The following is a 22501-nucleotide window of genomic DNA, read 5'->3' as shown; positions in this document are numbered from 1 at the left end:
ACAACATATATGTAATCACAGTCTAAGATTTTGTAAAATTTGGCCCTAAAGTCATCTGAGCCCGATGTCTTAAAGAGAGCACTTTGCTGGATAGCAAGGTTCAATTCCTCCACTGAGATGTGGACGGATGTTTATCCTTTTCAGGTATGCAGGGAAGGGGCATACTTTCCAGGTTAAGTCTCACTATCAAGAGAATCCTCTGATGGTTTAGTGTAGAGCTTTTGATTATAGTCCTTGAAAATATTATTAATCCCAGCAGGAGTTGAGGAGTAGTACCTTGTGATTAGGGCATCTAATGGCTGTGGTGACCCAGGACTTACTTTTTACCAACAGTGGATGGTTTGTTGCCATCATTCTAGCAAGCCCTTTTTCCCCGTGGATAAAATCCAGCAGCCTCCTGTGGCATTTGCATGGTTCAGTATGTCAGCTCTATGATTTCATTCAAGATGTGGTTTCTAACATAGAGAACATTGGCCACAGGATTTCTTCTTTTGCCGTTTCCTTAAAGAAAATAGAGTCTCAGATTGGGGGATTGCAGCAGGTAGGGGCATCTGGAGTGAAGGATAGCTCCAACTCCACAGGTAACTTGAGATGTTGGAAAATCAAATAAAATCTTCCAATATGAGACTCTAAAATTTGCCTGTGTGTCCTTTACTTTCAGCAGGCGCCTGCCTATGTCAGCCCTTCAAACTGCCAGTTGGGCCAAGCCTGACTAAGACCTCAGACCCCCCACTAGACTGTGCACCATGACAGGGACGGGAAAAAAATTGCAGCTGAATCCTTAAGCCCAAAGGATTTTCCCTGGGGCTAAGCAGCATGCACTCAAGCACCTAATAAATCAGGGTGTGAGCTAGCCAAGGGAAACAAACCCCAAGCTCCCCAAACTGTTAGTACAGGCTGGCTACATAGGTATACCTGAGGGTTGCCCTGCTAGCAGCAGACTGCTCTCAGGGAGTCTACATCCTCTCCCAGGCAAAACTGACCCCAAATTGGGGGCACCAAAGCCTAAAAAGACAAAGAAAAATAAAACCCCCAAAATAATAAAAATTAAACAGAGCAGATCAGAGACACTTCTCAATTCGCTTGCAGAAAGAAAAACTGAAGATTGTAGTACAGTCCACTGGGGAAGGAGGCAGACCCAAAGGGTATGATTAGCATCCTTCTGCAAGCAATTCACAACCAAGAGTATAAAATCTATCGTCTGGAATCATTTGCCCTTTGCACTACAAATAAATACTACTATAAGTTGACATACCCATGACCCACCCATGCTCTATCCATGTACATCCCCAAGAAGTTACATGTTAAAGCAGTTACATACACCTTTATAAATTACCACATAGTGCACTTACCCACACAAGGCGCACATAAATCCATGCACCCAGTTATAGAATTGCCTAGCATCCCCAGTTCAGTAAGTGCATCTATAGCTACAAATATACCTTCCAGAATGGGTAATTGCCGATATGCTGCCAACTTTGACTGAAAAATATTTTCTATAATAACTCTCTCCATGAAAAATAAATCTTGATGAAATTTTTGAGATTTCAGTATTTTTTCAGTATCTTGATGTACATCTTCTGTTCTTCGAGTTAGAATAATTTTTTCTACATCCATGATAGAACTTGAATAACTATCTGTGAATAAAAAAATAATTGGCCCATGAAAATTTTTGTTTGTTTCTAACTACCAACAGAATATTCGAAATTACACAAAAAATATTCCTAGTATTATTGCTTGACGATGAACAAGTTAATTAATATTGATGCCAGTAAACAAATGTACAACGAGAATAGCATAGTAATACAATTACAATTCAATAAATATAAAATTCGTTCATTTAAAAGGCATTACAGTGAGTAAAAATGAAAGAAGAATAAATTAAAAAGGTAACTTTAGGCTTTTGCTTCATTCAAAATTAATTCTAGCAAATATTATGCTGTTTTTGTAGATGACTTGCTTGGTATATAATATTACTAGCTTTATAGCCCGTTACATTAACGGGTGCTAGAATATATGTGTGTCTGTCTTTATTTCTTTCTCTCTCTGTCTCCTTAGCCGCTTTTTCCTGTCCATTCTCCCTTATTTTTACCTCCCCTGTGTCCACCACCACCCCTTCACTGCTCCCCTTATCCAGCAGCATCCCTTCTCCCTTTGTTTTACCTCCCCCCTGTCCATCAGCACCTCTTCCTGCTCCCCCTGTCCAGCAGTAAGCCTCCCTTCCTTTCCCCCCATCCATCATCACCTCTTCCTGCTCCCTCTGTCCAGCAATAGGCCTCCCTTCATTTCCCCCCCCCTGTCCATCAGCACCCCTTCCTGCTCCTCCTGTCCACGGGAGTTAGTACAGGGCCGGTGTCTGCCATTCTCCCCAGAGTCCTTGCGCCCCTGATTTACTCTGGCACGTCCCTGATGACATCATCAGAGACGCGGCAGAGAAAATCAGGGAAGTAGAAGGGCCCGAAGCAGCGTGTGAAGACTGGTGCACACGCTGCTTGAATCGCCAAGGTAGTCGGGTCCGCGGAAAAGGACTCGGACTCCTGTGGTCTGTCGCGGAGGGTGGCCAGGCTCCATTTCAGCCGCAGGGAAGGCTCACTGCCCCAGCTCCTTACCCATTCGCAGCCCGGGCCAGGTCTCCCGCGCTTTCTCAGCGGCCCGGCTCGCTCAGTTGGTTTTTTTTTTTGTTTACCTGGCCACTCCGCTTCCTGCATTCGCTGCTCTCCGTCAGTGACGTAATAAGCGTGCATGCGCACTTGTCTTGCCACATCCCGACAGAAAAGGAATCAGGGAACACGCGAGGCAAGTGCGCATGCGCGGCTAGCATTTTATTATTTAAGATAATTAATCTAATCTCAGCATAATATTATAATTAATCTAATCTCAGCATGTACAATCTGCTTTATCCCCAAAAATAGGCCAACGCAACATACAATGAAAATCAAGTATACAGTATATATAATATGTGTTGTGAAAGATCTGTATTTTTCAGAGCCTTTGATGGTGGGTCCTCCAGGGATGGGCATCTGTTTGGAGAATGGGAGGATGGAGAGGGTTGACATGGTTTTTTGTGGAAACAGGAACTTGCATCAGAGGGAAAGCTTGGGGCTGGATAAGAGTTGCTGCTTACTGCTGGCGAGGAACTAAAAGGTTTAGAGAGAGGTGTGGTGGGCAGGTAGAGTTGAGATCCTGATCACCTGGGGAGGAAGGGTCAGAGAGTGGAGAGATGGTGGATGGGGAATGCTGGGAGTCCACTAGCCACATCAGAGCTGTGATTATTTTTTTTTCGTTTAAGTTTTTTTTATTGATTTTTTTTTTCATTTAACAACAAGTGTCATAAATTTTCATACAATTATCTTAATAATACACTTGATATTTCTATAATGTATTTTATACATAACATTTCTTATCTTATATTTCTTATGATTTTATATATCATATAACTGTAATTATTTTTCTTATAAAATTATACAACATATATATTGTAATGATTTTATCAATTATTTTTTAAATTATTAACCTTTTTCCCTTCCCTTTATTACATTGTTTTCATGTAAGAATACCATCTATTAATAATATTTTATTTATAATTTATAATAAAGAGTATAAACCCCCCTCCCATATCCCCTCCCTCCCTTTCTTCTTTAACTATTTTCTTATTATGGGAAAATGAAATTCAATTATTACAATATTTTGTTAATGGTCCCCAAATCTTTTTGAATTGATCCATATATCCATATATCCTGTGATTATTTAAAAAAATCTTTATTGAGTTTTCAAAGCTAACAAAAATGCAATACAATATCTATGCAAATAATAGTAATCATATATGCACTTTCAATCAATCAGTATCCATACAACAGTAAAATCCCCCCACCCAACCAACATTTTTATAAGGGAATAGAACCATACAAAAGAAATATCCCCCTCCCGCCCTCCCTCCCTCCCCCTGGATGTGTGTGCTAAAAAAGATAATAAAGGTAAAGGACAACTATAATGAATCTGCAAAAGATGTCAATGGGCCCCAAATTAACTTGAATCTCTTAGTATGCCCCAGCATATCTGCATTCATCTTCTCATACCTACAACTTAAGCATAAATTCACCCACCAAAAAGTAAAGCTAAGACAATCCCAGTTCTTCCATTTACGAGTAACCATTTGCATAGCTACCCCAGTCATAATAAGGAAAAGCTGACATTTATATCTTCCAATGAGGACTTCAGATGTAATATCATCCCACATATGACTACCTCATAAACTGCAGTCATACTCTCTCTAACCCTGACTCTGGGGTCAGAGAGAGTATGACAGCAGTTTAGAATTTAAGAATATACCCGGAGCAGTTGCAGAGCTGAATTTTTGCCACCATGCAATATAGATAAGTAACAATCTTCTTATCTATGTAGAGTTTTTAGGTGCAATGGGAAGCAGGTGGCAGAAACAGTGAACATGCTATGATGGTCTCATTTGCAACTGGCTCCGTGAAAAATCACTAGAGTTCAGGTTGTGGGTCTGAGCATTCACTTAATAGCACTTTTTGAAGCCAGTTTGATAGTGTAATTTTATTATATATATTTATTATATTTATTATTATCTATGTAAGGTGATCAGTGATAGAACTGTTAATTTATCACTGTTGGGTAATTTGAATCTCCCTAGTATATAATGTAAGTAACAAAAAAATTAAACCTTACCATCTCTCCCCATTGAACTCAAAGACATGGTTCCTTCATAGTCTTTGCTTACGTTCGATTTACTGCTAATCAGACTTGTTGCTGTGCTATGTCTTTCAAGTGCTTCTGCGTCTGTTTCTTCCACTATGTTGAATGAATCAAATAGGTCCCAGGAAGTAGCAATTGCAGCTAAAACATTTATACACACAACTGTTACTGAAATACTCTATTAGGCAAATTTTCAAAAACTTAACCTGGAAAAAAAATTATATATATGATATTTAAAAAATAGTTATTTAGGTAGAATGGCTGAATCCGCACACAAGGATTTTCCGACACCTAAAAGAATGTACTATACTATCACAATTAAAGAGTTGTTAGTGAGGAGGGGGGCATGGTCTAAAACTATGAGGTAATTTTGGAACAGGGACTCTATGAGAAAATGTGTTCTTACCTGCAAATTTTCTTTCCTTGAATACTACCAGACCCAGTCCAGATAAATGGATTACATTCCTCTACCAGCAGATGGAGACAAAATAAATGCTTTAAGCACTGGCTTTATTCAGGGCACTGAGCAGCCAACAGGGCCTCAGCTTTACTTTGTAACAAAGAAAATCTAGATCCCTCCCTTAACCCCCTAAAAACCACATGTGTCAAACACAAGGCACATGGGCTGAATCCAGCCCACCTGGCTGTTTTATGCGGCCCGCCGTTACTGTGTGCCTGACACTACACTCTCCAGGAACCTCCTTGAGTCCCGACTCCCCCACCTATCACCTCCCCGCCACTGAAATTTAAAATCTTCGGGCAGCCAATGCAAAACCAGCCTCCTGCGGTCGGCCTGTCCCGGAAGTGTTCTTTCTACAGTGTCCTACCTACGCGGGAAGAGGAAGTGCTGCAGAAAGAACACTTCCAGGACAGGCTGACGGCGGGAGGCTGGCTTTGCATCAGCTGCCCGAAGGTTTTAAATTTCAGCAGCGGGGAGGTGGTAGGTGGGGGAGTCGGGAACTGGGGACTGTCGTACTGTAGGATCCAGCTGAGAGGGGAGGGCTGGGGTTAGGAAAGAGAGGACATGCAGGGGGAGGGCGGTTGGGAAAGCAAGAAGGACAGATGCTGCATGGGCTGGGAGGGGGCTGGGAAGGACAGAGGCCTTATGGCAGGGGTGTCAAACTCAATCACATATGGGGTTGAAATCTAAAACACAGGTTAAGTCACAGGCTAAATTTTTTATTAAGATACTTAGCCTTAATAAGAGGGGTCTATGGAGTCTTCACAGGGCCTGCAGGCACATATGAGCACCTATGGGGGCCCTGTTAGGGTTTCGGGCGAATCTTTCCAAGACGGAAATTTTGAATCTGTCTGTGCTGGAGTTGGAGATTCTGGGATTACAGCAACAGTTGCCTTTTCGGTGGGTGAAGGGGCCTATATGCTATTTGGGTATACAATTGAGGGCAGATTGGTCCCAGTTATTTGCTGTTAACTATACACCATTGGTTACTTCCATTTACCATAATTTGGGCCGGTGGGACAAACTATATCTCTCCTGGTGGGGGTGTATGGAGGCACTTAGGATGATGGTGTCGACCCGCCTCCTTTATTTATTTCAGGTCCTCCATATTCATATCCCAACGGCCTGTTTTTGAAGTGGCATGGTTGTTTTTTTCATTTTCTTGAGGGGGGGGTAAGCGGCCCTGGGTGACGCAAGCAACCATGTTCTGTGGTCGGTTGGAGGGCGGATTGGGGGTAGCTAATCTGTACTCTTACTATAGGGCGACGCAATTTCGAGCTATTGTGGAGTGGCATGTTGACCATCCTAAATTGTGGGTGCAGATGGAGCAGGGAGGTTTCCCGATCTGTAGAGATGTTAAGGATTTACGATACTGCCCTGGGTGGGGTTGCAGAACAGGGAGATCGGGTTCTATATCTAACCCGTTTATTCAACTTACTCTGCGGATCTGGAGGGAGGTGAGGGTTCGTCTTTTGGGACAGCGAGGGGGGGGGGGATCTTCTCTACCATTGCTGCATTCACCTGATTTTCAGCCTGGTAGAGGGGGAGTGAGATTTTTCAGAAATGGGCACGTATGGGTTTGTGTTGTTTTGGGCAATTTCTAGAGGGAACTCGGATTAAAGAATTTTCTGAACTTAGGGAGCAGTTCCGTTTGACTTCTGGGGACTTGTTTCTTTATATACAGGTTAAGGATTATCTGCAACAACATCGGATGGGTCAGTTCCAGGGTTTTATGATCACCCCGTTTGAGGAACTTTTGGGGCTTCCAGTTAAGAGGGGATGTATTTCTTTTTTGTATAAACTTGTGAAAAGAGCACATAGCCCAAAAATGTCCCATATGTTGGCCTAGGAGGTTGATTTACACCATGTATTTACAGAACAGGAGTGGGGGGAGTTATCTTATCATCTCCAGCATATCGCTTATGCACTCGTGCTAGTGGAGAATGCTGTGAAGTTGTTAACTAGGTGGTATCTGTCTCCTGTGCTTTATCAGAAGATAACTCGGTCCTCGACTGATGCCTGTTGGCGTGGGTGTGGCAATAGGGGTACCTTCTTTCACATGTGGTGGGAGTGTCGGGTGGTGGGTGTATATTGGGACCAGGTGTTTATGTGGATCAGAATGCCATGGTAGCTCTATTGGGGCTGTGGGTGGAGGGCTTAATGGATGATCAAGACAAATTACTTACCTTGGCTTTAGTGGCTGCCAGATTGGTGCTGGCTCAACACTGGAAACAATCTGTTTTGCCCTATCTTCAGCAAATGCGGGATTGCTTGGGGGAGTGTGTCATCACTATAGGTTGACTGCCCTGCTGGCACATAAGTGGCAGCATTTTTAGAACATATGGGGATGTTATTTGGAATTAGAGGAGGGTTTGTCTGGCTTGGGGGACAGCTTATAGGGCTCTATGGGTGACCTTTGGGAATGAGAGGTGGTAAATAGGACACTGAACACTCTTGTCCTGTCTATATTGATTATACAGTGTTTCTAAAGTTTAGGTTATCCTTCTTGTGTTTGAATGTTTATACTTTTCTTGCATGGAGGTGGGGGGGGGTTTCTGGGGTTTTCAAATTTTTTATTAGTGACCCTGTATAGGTTTGTGGCATCACTGGGTTGTCACATTTGGGGGGGGATATTGTGAAATGTTTGTGGTGCCTGGTGTATTGTTGTATTGAATTTCACTTTAAATAAACAATTATAAAAAAAAGAAAATTTTAAAAAATAAATACCTACGTGGCGCAAATGTGCATGAGTTGAGTCTCTTTCATTTGAAAGGAAGTTCTGGCATGAGACGGCATAAGATGAAGTTAAGAGGTAATACAAGGAAATACTTTTTCACAGAAAGGATAGTAGATGCGAAGAAAAGTCTCCCGGAAGGGGTGGTGGAGACAGAGACAGTGTCTGAATTCAAGAAAGCATGGGCTAGGCATGTGGGATTTCTTAGAGAGTGGAAGAGATAATGGTTACTGCAGACGGGCAGACTGGATGGGCTATTTGGTCTTTATCTGCCAACATATTTCTATCATCTTTGGCGTCTCCAAGAACTGGCAAGGAGATGGACTTATTCCCCTCTCTTTTTCCCCCCTCTCCTGTGGGTCCAGCTACTCTTCCCCCATATATATATATATCTTGAGGGAGGTAGAAATGCTACACCTAGGGAAGCTGACGTGGCCATGGCTGAATCAATGCGTCAATACCCTCTGACTGAAACTTTGAAGAACCTGAGAATTATCTGCTGTGGCCATCAGATCCATCAGTGCTTACCCTCAAAAGGAAGCGGTGCCACAAGAGGACTTCAAGTGGGAGAGATCTTCACTGGTAAGAAATTGTTTTAAACTTGTGGAAACTTGGGTAAGCTCAGGGATTTTATTTTAAGTACTCTGCTCACTCAGCAAAGAAGTTTAAGGGATAGTTTTTCTTAGCATATAAAGTTGCTATTACAGTTGCCTAGCCTAGCATTTAAGGGGGCTATTTTAAAGTTACTATAGTATCAGTATAAAACACAGCTAATAGGCATGGGAAGACTCAGTTTAGAGTTCAATTTCTTCCCATCCACCCCAACTCCTACCTATCCTTAGCCTGATCTCCGATTTATAGGCCCTACAACCAAGTAGGAGGCTATAAATTTAACTAGGGCATCTCTATTAGTCAGAAATTAGCTCTTAGAAATATAGTCTACTTAAGATTCATAGAGAGGAGCCTACTACTAAAATTATTAATAATAATAAAAACTAAATATTGCATAGCTTAACATGTAGCTAACAATCTTAGGGGACTTTCAATTACATTTTCCAACTTCCTTAGCAACTTAATTAAGAAATTATCAATAATAAGATACAGGAAGAATTCCAGCAGCGAGATGGGGGCTATTTAGTCTTTTGCACTGTATGAAATGCCTGTCTGCAAATGCTAGAAGCCTAAGAAACTAGACAGAATATATTACACTAAATGAGAAGATAGATATAATAGGCATCTCTGAGCATCTCTGGTGGAAGGAAGACAACCAATGAGACACTATCATACTAGGATGCAAATTATATTGCAGCAATAGGATGGATTGAATTGGTGGAGGGGTAGCATTACACATTACAGAGGGCCTCATTATTGGCACAGATTATTCTTTTTAAATAATCAGCCCCTTCTTTTACTAACACATAGTGCAGGTTTTAGCGCTGGCAGCAGCAGTTATTGCTCCAACACTCATAGGAATTCTTTGAGCATCGGAGCAGTTACCGCCACTGCCGGCGCTAAAACCCACGCTATGCGCTATTAAAAGAGGGGGGTAAGTTAGGTACCTAGATCAGTTAAGTATGCCAATCTCGGTCCCTAACCTCAGGCACCATTTATAGAATCTGGGTCTGTGCATTCATCTCAACATGTCAAGAGGAAAACAATGTCATTGTGAAAAAGACATAGAAATGACCAAAAAACTTCCAGCAGCCAGGTGTAAATAAATCAAAAGTTTATTCCCAAACTGCACAAAATAGATCTGAACAACCAGAGAGGTACGAAAGAAAAATTCCCTACAATTTTTGATAATAAATTTGATTTAGTCACACCTGACCACTGGAAGTCTTTTGGTCCACCTCTACTACTTCTTTAAAGGTTTTTTCACGTAAGAGTTTTTTCCTTCCTACCTCTCTGGTTGTTCAGAGTCATTTTGCGTAATTATCTCCTTCTACCACTATGCTTTAATAAGCAATGCTATTTTTCTGTATGAAAGAAGTGGATGATACCTGCATCTTCCATGATGATTTTATCACATTGCACTTCTTTATTTTTTGCTGCTCCATTAAAGGTCTGCATCATTCTTGCAATGTACTGATCATTGTCAGCTCTGTTTCTACAAAGATCTGCATAGGCCTGGTTTTTAAGCCTATAAGAAATATAAATTCAAGTACTAAAAAACAAGATAGCATTTCAAACAGAGATTAAATAAATGCAAACTATGACACAATTACTATTTTTGCCATTATCAGTGGTCTTCATAAACATTAATTACCATAACACATAAAGAGATCAATAACTGAAGGAATTCTAGTGATAGTTACATTTTTCGAAGCACAAAAAGTCAGGCTTGGAAAAAGCTTGAATGTTACAGAATTTTAAATGTTCATACTTGACTATTTCAGCTTCTTCACTATCCATGGATACAAACAGAGGAGACATATCCAGGAACCAGATCATTTCTGTGTCTGTAAGGTATACATCCACTACCTTATTTAAGTCTCTTTCAATCGGAAATTCTCGCAAATCTTCTCTTCTTATGTGTATATCTGTCAAATTATTTAAAAAAATCTCTCTTAGTTTTGATGTTGTACCACACAGTCAAACAGTCCCAAATGTTAAGTAGCTTGATATCTGTATATTAGATTGTGGCAAACTAGGCTTCACATCTCTCATCAACCAAGATATGTAGTCTAAAGTCTGGCTTAAACTGTAGAAATGAAAAAAGTTATAGGCACAAGAGTGCTTGACCAGCTAAATTTTAGCACCTGGTGCCAGAGACAAAACTACTACTACTATTTATTATTTCTATAGTTACCAGATGCACACATTAAATACATTAAATATACAAGAGATAGTTCCTGCTTGAAAGAGCTTACAATCTAATTATGACAGACACACAGGACAAAAAGGGAAAAATCTATACATACTGCTCAGGTACGGACTTACAAGGGGAATCATGAGGCAGATAGGGTAGGTGCCTATAGAGGGAATGACAAACAGATAAGGGTGCTTTACATGTTGGCTGGGTTAGGATTTAAACGCAGCTTCAAAAAAGTAGACTTTCAGAGCAAAGACTTGCAGATGCATTCACTGCCTCAACTACTCTGAGAATAAATTTTTTCCTGTTTGTGTAGTCATCATTTAAAACAGTATAGAATTGCGATATATAATTAAAATGTTATATAAATATTTTGTATCCAGCAATTTTTTCTCAATCTAGTCCATCTCCAAAGTGACGGACTGGGTCAGGAACTGATTGAGTGGAAGACGACAGAGGGTAGTGGTCAATGCAGATTACTCTGAGGAAATAATAATAATAATAATTTTATTTTTATATACCGCCAAAGCCATGAAAAGTTTGAGGCGGTTTACAACAAGAAACGCTGGACAATCAGCGAAGAGGTGAACAATTCAAAGACATCTATACAATCTTATATAATGGAAAAAGTAGAAAGCTATATAGTTCTTAAGATTAATGGTTGAATTTGCAGTGATATAAAATTCTTAGTTTACAAATCAATCGAACAAACTCATTTTTATCAATTTTTTAAAATTGAGGTAGGTTGAGGAGTGCGTGATAGCGTTACTCAGCCAGTCGTTCCATTTGCCTGCCTGGAAGGCGAGGGTTCTGGGCAGGAATCTTTTATAGTGGCAGGCCTTTATTGTTGGGTAGGTGAACAGATGTATTCTTCGTGTGGGCCTAATAGAACTTGCCAGATTAAATTGGGAAACTAGGTAAGTGGGGGCCAGGCCAAGTACTGATTTATAACACAAACAAGAGAACTTAAACAGAATTTGCGCCTCCAGGGACAGCCAATGGAGTTTTTGATAATAGGGGCTTATGTGATCCCATTTCTTCAGCCCAAAGATCAGTCAAACTGCTAAATTTTGAATGACTGAGTCTTAGAATGTTTTTTTTGAAGGATTCCAAGTAAATGATGTTGCAATAATCGAGCATGCTTAAGATGGAAGATTGAACCAGTAAGCGGAAAGATGCTGCATCAAAGTATTTTCTGATGGTTCTGAGTTTCCAAAGTAACGAGAAGCATTTTCTAACCAGTAAATCTGTGTGAGCATTTAGAGTAAGGTGGCGGTCCAGAGTCACTCCCAGAATTTTAATGGAATGGTCAATAGGGAAAACCTGACCTTTCAAGGAGATCGATGAGTCTTTGATTTTGTCGTTAGGGCTTGCCAGGAAAAATTTAGTTTTGTCTGTGTTTAGCTTCAATTTGAAGTCGGTCATCCATAGTTCAATTTGTTGTAGAATGAATGATATATGAATCTTTGTCTCGGAGGTCAGAGTAGTAAGTGGAATAACTATGGTGATATCATCAGCATAGATATAAAATTTAATTTTTAAGCTTTGTAGTAAGTTCCCCAGTGAGGCAAGGTATATGTTGAACAATGTAGAGGATAGAAGAGAGCCCTGCGGGACTCCGCAAGAATTTACCCAACTACAGGATTTTTTTATTGTCACTATAGACTTGATATGACCGTTTGCTCAAAAAACCCTGAAACCATTTTAACACGTTACCTGAAAGACCAATTGATTCCAGACAGTCAATCAGAATGACATGTTCGACCAGATTGAAGCACTACTCAGGTCTAGTTCAGAATTAAGGCACTGGTACCCTGACTGAATAAGGTATGAAGGAAATCCACCAGTGGTTTGGCTCAAGGTTCGGTTCTTAGGCCTGTTCTTTTTAACATTTTTTTGTAAGCAATTTCACTGAAGGGTTGCCAGGCAAAGTTTGCCTCTTTGTAGATGATACCATAATTGGCAATAGACTAGACACACCAGATAGTGTGAGTAACATGATGAAGGACCTAGCAAAGCTTGAAGAATGGTCTGAAATTTGGCAGCTAAAATTTAATGCTAAGAAATGAAAGGTTATGCATTTGGGTTGCAAAAACCTCAGGGAACGGTACAGTTTAGGGCAATGGTCTTCATTGTAAGGCCCTCGAGTCAATGGCAGCCAGTGGAGCATGTGCAGAATATCACGCCCAGCAGTCAAAATCTGTCACTTTGTTTCCAGTGCTGCACTCTTCAGGCTGCATGAATGAAGTAAACACGCTGCCTTTGGTGGCCCCAGAAGCTTTCCCTATGCTACAACTTCCTACCATGTGGACAAAAAGCTTTAACAGATGGAAAGCTTCCAAAAAGTACAGGACTGCTGCGCTGGAAACAAAAAGTGCCAGATTCTGATGGTGGGGGAATGGGGAGAAAGGAAAAGAAAATGCCAGCCCTCTGTGGGAAGAAAGATGGATAGCAGGGGAAGGGAATTGAGAAGGAGGAGATGGTGCACATGGATAGAGAGGAGGGGAAGGACCAAGAGAGAGAGAAATGGTACACATGGATAGAGAGGAGGGGAAGGGCAGAGAGAGAGAGAGAGAGGGGAGATGGTGGACATGGATAGAGAGGAGGGGAAGGACCGAGAGAGGAGATGGTGCACATGGATAGAGAGGAGGGGAAGGGCAGAGAGAGAGAGAGAGAGAGAGAGAGAGAGAGGAGATGGTGCACATAGATAGAGAGGAGGGGAAAGGCAGAAAGAGAGAGAGAGAGAGGAGATGGTGCACATGAATAGAGGAGGGGAAGGGCAGAAAGAGAGAGAGAGGAGATGGTGCACATGGATAGAGAGAGAGAGAGAGGAGATGGTGCACTTGGATAGAGAGGAGAGGAAGGACAGAGAGAGGAGATGGTGCACAAGGATAGAGAGGAGAGGAAGGACCGAGAGAGGAGATGGTGCACAAGGATAGAGAGGATGGGAAGGGCAGAGAGAGAGAGAGAGAGGAGATGGTGCACATGGATAGAAAAAATAGGAAGGACCGAGAGAGGAGATGGTGCACAAGGATAGAGAGGAGGGGAAGGGCAGAGAGAGAGAGAGGAGATGGTGCACATGGATAGAGAGGAGAGGAAGGACCGAGAGAGGAGATGGTGCACAAGGATAGAGAGGAGGGGAAGGGCAGAGAGAGAGGAGATGGTGCACGTGGATAGAGAGGAGGGGAAGGGCAGAAAGAGAGAGGAGATGGTTCACATGGATAGAGAGGAGGGGAAGGGCAGAGAGAGAAAGAGAGAGGAGATGGTGCACATGAATAGAGAGGAGAGGAAGGGCAGAGAGAGAGAGGGGAGATGGTGCACAGGAATAGAGAGGAGGGGAAGGGCAGAGAGAGAGAGGAGGGGAAGGGCAGAAAGAGAGAGAGAGAGAGGAGATGGTTCACATGGATAGAGAGGAGGGGAAGGGCAGAGAGAGAGAGAGAGAGAGAGGAGATGGTGCACTTGGATAGAGAGGAGAGGAAGGACCGAGAGAGGAGATGGTGCACAAGGATAGAGAGGAGAGGAAGGACCGAGAGAGGAGATGGTGCACAAGGATAGAGAGGAGGGGAAGGGCAGAGAGAGAGAGAAAGGAGATGGTGCACATGGATAGAGAGGAGGGGAAGGGCAAAGAGAGATGAGATGGTGCACATGGATAGAGAGGAGGGTAAGGGCAGAGAGAGAGAGAGAGGGGAGATTGAGCACATGGATAGAGAGGAGATAAAAGGCAGAGAGAAAGAGAGGGGGGATATGGTGCACATGGATAGAGAGGAGGGGAAGGGCAGAGAGAGAGGAGATGGTGCACGTGGATAGAGAGGAGGGGAAGGGCAGAAAGAGAGAAGAGATGGTTCACATGGATAGAGAGGAGGGGAAGGGCAGAGAGAGAAAGAGAGAGGAGATGGTGCACATGAATAGAGAGGAGAGGAAGGGCAGAGAGAGAGAGGGGAGATGGTGCACAGGAATAGAGAGGAGGGGAAGGGCAGAGAGAGAGAGGAGGGGAAGGGCAGAAAGAGAGAGAGAGAGGAGATGGTGCACTTGGATAGAGAGGAGAGGAAGGACCGAGAGAGGAGATGGTGCACAAGGATAGAGAGGAGAGGAAGGACCGAGAGAGGAGATGGTGCACAAGGATAGAGAGGAGGGGAAGGGCAGAGAGAGATGAGATGGTGCACATGGATAGAGAGGAGGGTAAGGGCAGAGAGAGAGAGAGAGGGGAGATTGAGCACATGGATAGAGAGGAGATAAAAAGCAGAGAGAAAGAGAGAGGAGATGGAGCACATGGATAGAGAGGAGGGGAAGGGCAGAGAGAGAGAGAGGAGATGGAGCACATGGATAGAGAGGAGGGGAAGGGCAGAGAGAGAGAGAGAGAGAGAGGAGATGGAGCACATGGATAGAGAGGAGGGGAAGGGCAGAGAGAGAGAGAGAGGAGATGGAGCACATGGATAGAGAGGAGGGAAAGGGCAGAGAGAGAGAGGAGATGGTGCACATGGATATAGAGAAAGGGAAGGGCACAGAGAGAGAGAGAGAGAGAGGAGATGGTGCACATAGATAGACAGGAGAAGAAGATATGGAAAAGTAGAGATTAAAAAAGGAAGCAGAAAAATGGAAGAAAGTTGAATGTTAAAAGTTAATACCAAAGAAAGAAAATATAATAATGAGTTTTATAAAGTCTATAAGCATTGCTGGCCTACTCGGTGAGGTGTTCCTAGTGTTTGTGGTGGTGGTAGCATGTCAGTGTGTTGAGAGGAAGAGGTATTCTGGGAAATTCTGCTGAGCAAACTCTGGGCCCATTTCCACCCCCCATTTAGTCCACTCCACTCAACTGGTTCACACACTGAGTGGGTCTTTGGGTGTTATTCCTGGGTAGTTGTTTTGGAATCTCTTCCAGTGGTTTGTCAGTATCTCCTTCTGGTCCAAAGAAGGAAATTTTGTCAACCTTAGCATTGACCTTCAGAATATGTTTGTAACAGCGCTGCTTGTGTGGCATTAGGCTATGTAGTGATTGAAAGAAAAAAACATTATTACTTATTAAGCATTATATGCTGTTTTTAAAAATTATAGTAAAAGAGTATATAATGAATGTTATATTTACAGTAAGGTATGAAAGAATGTCAAGTGTATACTTAATGAATTTGCATGAATTTAGATTGTACACTTGTTATATGAAAAATGAATAAAAAACTTAAAAAAAAAAAAAAGTTAATACCAAAGATGGATGTAGGGCAGAAATTGAAAGACAGAAAAACAGCAAATGGATAAGAAGGGCCTGGAAACAGTTACGAGCATAGACAGAAGAAAGTGCAGGCAGAGCCTGGGAAAAGATGATTAGACAAATAAAATCACCAGACAACAAAGGTAGGAAAAATGATTTTATTTTCAATTTAGTGATTGAAATATGTCAGTTTTGAGAATTTACATCTGCTGTCTATATTTTGCACTGTACAAGAAGAAATGCATTTCTTTCTATTTTATTTAGTTAGTTTTATAGGCCATCCTCTCCAGGAGCCCAGAATGGGTTACAGCAATATATTCACAATATTATGGAGGCACAGGATTAAGTATATATTCACATTATAGTGAAGGGTGGAATAAGGGAGATAGTGGTAGAATGTTAGAATATAAGACTTCTAATCCAAAAGTAACAAAATACATTTCTGGAGTTATGCCAGATATCAACTGAAGATTTCATTAAAAATGTGAAGTATTCTTGCAATATGATCTGGATTGTATTACGCAACAATTTATTGACTGAATAAAGTGCCTGCATCTTCATCTGCTCTGCAGTTCTTTTTTATTTTGTTTTGTTTGACATCTACTACAGACTTGTTGGATTCCTTCTTCATTGTTGATCTAGATCAGGGATCTCAAAGTCCCTCCTTGAGGGCCGCAATCCAGTCAGGTTTACAGGATTTCCCCAATGAATATGCATTGAAAGCAGTGCATGCAAATAGATCTCATGCATATTCATTGGGGAAATCCTGAAAACCCAATTGGATTCCGGCCCTCGAGGAGGGACTTTGAGACCCCTGATCTAGATTGTCTCCAAAACAGTATCCCTTAGAGACATTATAGGACATCCAGGAGGTTGATAAAAATTCTTATGAATTTTTGGGACCATGTTAAATAGGAATCTTAGGATGTTCAGGTGTCAAAAATCATAGATTTAGCTTGGGTAATGTATCCTGCATGAATTGCTGATGTCTCCATAATGGCACATTGTAGATCCTTAGAGGGTCACTATCCAATGACATGGGGACAAATTTTTCCCTATCTCCAAGGGAACTCATTTTCCTTTCCCATCCCTGTGAGTTCTTTTCTTGCCCCTGCCCCATTCCTATAAGCTCTATCCTCATCTGCACAAGCCTCAAACACTTTAAATTCATAAGTGTTTGAGGCTTGTGCGGTTAAGGCAGAGCTTATAGGAATGGGGCAGGAACAGCAACAAAATTTGCGGGGATGGGGACATATTTGTCCCCGTGTCATTCTCTAGTGATAATATCCTGCAGTTGGCGCTGAACTTCTGCTATATACTTTGAAGTATCCTGGTTTGCTCAAAACCCCCCATTGGTATTGGATAAAGAAATGGAATACTTTGTTTGTGTCTTAGCCCTTTCAGGACCATAAGGATCGTAGGCCAATTTTTGTGGTTTTGACGACATTTTTATGGTAAAAAGGGCTTGCAGATGCCAAAAAATTGATCTTTTTTGTGAAATATCATTTTTTTTTTTTTTTTTTAAATCACACTTCTGGCTTATGGACAGTGTGGCAAGTGAATCTTCTCGTCAATCTGGCAACGACGCTAATGAATGAATGTCGGAACCAGTTTGTTTACATAAAGGCAGTATCATATGGAATCCGTACATATCAAATTTAGAACTGTAGACTATCCCAATCAAAATTTATAGGATTTTAAAGTTATGGGACAAATATGTCCCTTGGTCCTGAAAGGGTTAAGTTGTTCTGATTTGGCTACTCAAGTATCACAGAATTTTCAAAAACATTGGAACATTCTTACCTTTCATCAGGTATTCAAATAGCATCCATGAAAGATCATTTGATCCAGTCTATGTTTGATAAAAGCACAGATCAAGATCCGAGCTGGAGTAGCCACATAAAATTTACTGAGGATTTTGTTTTTACTTATTGCATGTCTTAATCACATAATTTAGTGCCCTTGTGACCTTTTGTATGTTGGTCACACATTTAGGTTCATTAAAACATGCTTAATAGAACATAACAGTAGAATGTGGGACTAGGATTGTACATTTGCACAATGTCTGCACCCATGGTCTTTCATTGCATTCAATATCAACATGAATTTAGGGACTTAAAATGTCATGTGATTGATCAGGTCCCCTTACCTATAGTGAGGGTGACTTTGAGTTCATATTAACCCGAAGGGAACAATTTTGGATCTTTGAATTACAAATGGTCCACCCTACTGGCCTTAATGAGACTATTGAATGGAATACTGTCATATGAACAGTGTTTTCATTTTTTCCTGGCATTATTTCTTTTTCTGGGTGGGTTGGCGGTTTATTTAAATTGATTCCTTTAAAATCTTCTTCAAAAATGTCAGTCCTTATTTGACAGTGGGATGTCTCATACACAAATACCGGTATATATATATTTGTCATCGTGTGAGCTTGCATGCATGAGGTAATTTTGTTAAGTAGCATTCACACACATATCCCATCATATATGTACAAAAATGTCTTTATAAAATTATCCCCCAAACAATGGATTTATTCTATACAAATCAGTGCAATTATTTACCAGATATGCTAAATGCTGTATCTCGTCTAAATGTTGGTACTTCTATTTCATCGGTCACCGACTCTGCAGTAGATATACTTGATTTAGTAAAACTGCTGCTTCCAAATGTTGACCTTAAAAAGTTGCAAAAATGTTCATAATAAAAACATGTTATGAATAGCAATTCTTTTTCACAGCATATTATTGCTTATGTCAAAGTTGAGAGCATTAAATTAGACAAAGAATAGTTAGTTACTCTAACAACAGGAACATTCATCTAGAGTAGGGGTAGGAAATTCCGGTTCTCCACAGCCACAGGTAGGTCAGGTTTTCAGGATAACCAAAATGAATGTATATGAGATGGATTTATATGCACTGCCTCCTTGAAATGCAAAGCTATCTCATGCATATTTATTGCGGATATCCTGAAAACGTGACCTGCCTGTGGCTCTCGAAGACTGGACTTGCCTATCCCTGATCTAAAGAACTAGGAAATAGCTTATATAAAGTATTTAAGGTTAGAATCTTGTGACATTGAGCATCTTTGATTCCACAGGGATTTTAGAGGTAAAGGAGTAGCCTAGAGGTCAGAATGCCAGGCTGGCAAGCAGGGAAGCCCAGGTCAAATCCAATCCTATGAACTGTTTGAAACGTGTGTGTGTTGTGTGTTGTGTCTGTGTGTCTGGCTTGGTTCTGCACAACAATGGCAGGCAAGAAAGTGCATGGAGCATCCCACACAGGGTTCTGTCGGATGACATCATCCATCAGTGTGTGGAAAATAAGCATCAGTGTGGAAAAATAAATTATCCTTCTTGAGGATCACGTGATGCCATGGTGCTGAGTGGCTGCTATTTAGCTCAACTCCTCTCTTCTCCAACTTCAACCCTTTAAGCCTCCTGAATCTTGGGCACTTTCAGTGACTTGAATGTTTTAAGACTCTGGGCATCGGTTTTGAGCCTTATTCTCTTCTCTCTGGTGCAATGGCGCCTAAAAATCTTAAACATTGGGACCGACTTTGAGGCAGTGATTCCAAAATGGCGGACAGCCCAGAAACATCTCCTACAGTGGGAGCCACATGGACTGCAGAGATAACCACAGAAATTTCAATGACCCTGGAATCCTCTCTGGACCGTAAATTACAACCAGTGTTGGAGAAGTTTACGAACATAAGTCACTGAGTTGAGCCAGGATGTATCGACCATTGCTCAACGGTTGGACTCTTTAGAGACCAACACAGAATGCATCCGCATTGAACATCAATGCCTCAGTAAACTCAGCACTCAACTGGAGGAAAAGGTGAAAAACTTGGAGAATAGGAGCCCCCGTAATAACTTGCAGCTCATTGGCTTGGCGGAAACTTTACCTGATCAGGATCTCTGGGGCTTTTTGGAGACTTGGCTCTCTCGGTCACTGACTTTATCAGCTGACCTGAGCCCTCTGAGAATCAAGAGGGTGCATCACCTGGGTGTGCGGAAAGACCAAAATCAGAAACCACGTGCTGTGATTTTTCATTTGCTCTAATACGTTCATAAAGAACTTATCCTAAGGCTTTGTGCTCGGAGGGGGGGGAGGGGACCCTGGAATATCAATCACAGCGAATGCTGTGTTTTCAAGACTACTCCAGTAAAATCACCATGATGGAGAGAATTCACACCATTATGCTCTCGATTGGCTAAAGCAAAAAGTTCCATTTGCACTGCTGTTCCCAGCTAAGTTATGGATCACTCACACTCAAAGCGCTCATTTATTCACTAAATGTCCCGGTGCACTACAATTTATAAATCTGCATCATATCTTACCAGCTGGGGATACTCCTTAAGAAGATCGCTCTTGGCGGTATCTTTGCTCTGCCTTTGGAAGTTACTATTCTTGGCTATGGATCGACCAGACTTCAGTTTTGTTTCATATTATATGGAGGCTGCCATATTCTTTCACGACTGTTTGGAGTGAACTTGGTAGCAACTTTGAACACTCAGTTACTAATTAAAATTTTATTTTTCTTTCCACTTTTTGATTTTTGTATGCCCATGAGTGTATTTGTGTGACTGGGCGCAGCTCCCATCTACTTTCACAGACTCTTGGAGTCGACTTGGTAGAGTCCTAGAATGCCTACTTTTCTTTTCACCTTTTGATTTTGTCTGAATCCGCGTATGCTTGTGTGACTGGGTGCCATGGAAGTCCTGTGGATTGCGGATATCCCCTCATTTCACCTGACAAATGCAGTTTTGGATTCCACCCTGTAATGCTTCCTTGTGCTGAAGCCACCTTGTCAGACTGGATTCTTGGTTCTTTTCTTTTTCCTGCTAACTGTATTGGTAACTTGTTTCCCTGCTGCCCTCTAATTGTGTATATATATATCTACCACTTGTTAGTAACATGTAAGGCTGAGCTGGAGTATGGGATGAATGTGATGAATGACTGGCAGCTCCACTTCATAACTTATAGCTGTTCAATTGTTCTTGCTGAATTGCCCTAACTGCTCTGTATTGTTTCTTTTGGGTTGGGGGGTGAGGGGAGACATAGGTTTCCCCTGGCCAGTAGTTTGGCTATAGTTCTGGGATGGAGGGCTGTTCTTTGAGTGAAAGATTAGGATATGGTGAGTGGGATGGAACCTTTATTGGAAATTACCTGGATTGTATATTGCTTTGCAGAATCTTTGGATTGGATTTTCTTCATTCTGGCTCTGCTTCAACAAGATAGGGACTGATGGCTGGGACAGTCCTCATCTGATGTGTGCATACCATTGCATAGCTCCTTTATTTTATTTCCCGATCTATACTGTCCAAGACACTTAAGGTATTTTCATGGAATGTTGGTGGCATCTCATTGCCTATGAAGCAGACTAAAATTCTTCAAAGTTTGAACAGGTATCATGCCTGACAACTCACCTGAACATGCCTGAAACTCACCTGACAACTCTTGAACACAGTAAGCTTTGAAACTGGTGAGTTGGGGATTATATAGAGCAGGGCTGCCCAAGTCCGGTCCTTGAGATCTACTGGCAGGCCAGGTTTTCTGGATATCCGCAATGAATATGCATGAGAGAAATTTGCCTGCACTGCCTTCTTGGTATGCAAATCTCTCTCATTCATGCTTATTGTGGGTATCCAGAAAACCTGGCCTGCCAGTAGATCTCGAGGACCGGACTTGGGCAGCCCTGATATAGAGTCTCTTGCTTTATCTAGGAAATTGGAATCATTATATTATTTTGTAAAGGTTTATTGGTGAAAAAACTGAGTACTCACATAGATCCTTTTGGGCGCTATGTCATAGCTCGGGTTAAAGTTAATAGGGTAGAATTGGTACTCTGTAATTTGTATGCACCTAATACCTATGACAGGAACTTCTTCAAAGGTACTGTGGCCATTTTGCTGAGCTATGATCATTATCCTGTTATAAGATGCTTTTGAACATTAATATCTCTTACTAAATATGCTGTTGGATATCTAGCCCAGTGATTCCCAACCCTGTCCTGGAGGAACACCAGGCCAATCGGGTTTTCAGGCTAGCCCTAATGAATATGCATGAGAGAGATTTGCATATGATGGAAGTGATAGGCATGCAAATTTGCTTCATGCATATTCATTAGGGCTAGCCTGAAAACCCAATTGGCCTGGTGTTCCTCCAGGACAGGGTTGGGAACCACTGATCTATCCCTCTCTTTTTTTAATTCTTTATTTATTCAATTTTCCAAAATTTCAAACAAGCACATTAATACTTGAATACAGATTTGCAATAAAAATCGAAGAAAACTAATAAACATAACACTACTCACAGCAGTAATGTAAGGAAATTTAAAAAAATAAAATAAAAAAAAAAATAAAAATACATATATATATATACATTATTTAGTCCACAAAATTAAGAAGTAAAGATCCAAGCATTAGAATAAGTATAAAGCAGGGGTGTCCAATGTCGGTCCTCGAGGGCCGCAGTCCAGTCGGGTTTTCAGGATTTCCCCAATGAATATGCATTGAAAGCAGTGCATGCACATAGATCTCATGCATATTCATTGGGGAAATCCTGAAAACCC

The 22501-nt window shown here is 41.5% G+C and overlaps 1 protein-coding gene across 5 annotated transcripts in view; it reads right to left on the bottom strand.

The window, feature by feature from the left end:
- Positions 1–22501, bottom strand: part of WDR78 (WD repeat domain 78) — a 187274-nt gene that overhangs the window by 59632 nt on the left and 105141 nt on the right. For 4 of the 5 annotated variants that reach the window (XM_033915919.1, XM_033915917.1, XM_033915920.1 and 1 more), the window contains exons 4-8: positions 18490–18602; positions 10294–10450; positions 9911–10050; positions 4690–4857; positions 1443–1637 (exon numbers count right to left, since the gene is read on the bottom strand). In XM_033915919.1, the coding sequence (XP_033771810.1) occupies positions 1443–1637; positions 4690–4857; positions 9911–10050; positions 10294–10450; positions 18490–18602 (773 nt within the window). The remainder of the gene's footprint in view (positions 1–1442; positions 1638–4689; positions 4858–9910; positions 10051–10293; positions 10451–18489; positions 18603–22501) is intronic. The other variant, XM_033915918.1, reaches the window with a different exon arrangement.

This window comes from Geotrypetes seraphini, chromosome 12 (assembly GCF_902459505.1).
Source record: "Geotrypetes seraphini chromosome 12, aGeoSer1.1, whole genome shotgun sequence".
NCBI lineage: Eukaryota > Metazoa > Chordata > Amphibia > Gymnophiona > Dermophiidae > Geotrypetes > Geotrypetes seraphini.
Note: the sequence above shows the minus strand (reverse complement) of the source record. Positions and strands in the feature narration are given on the sequence as shown.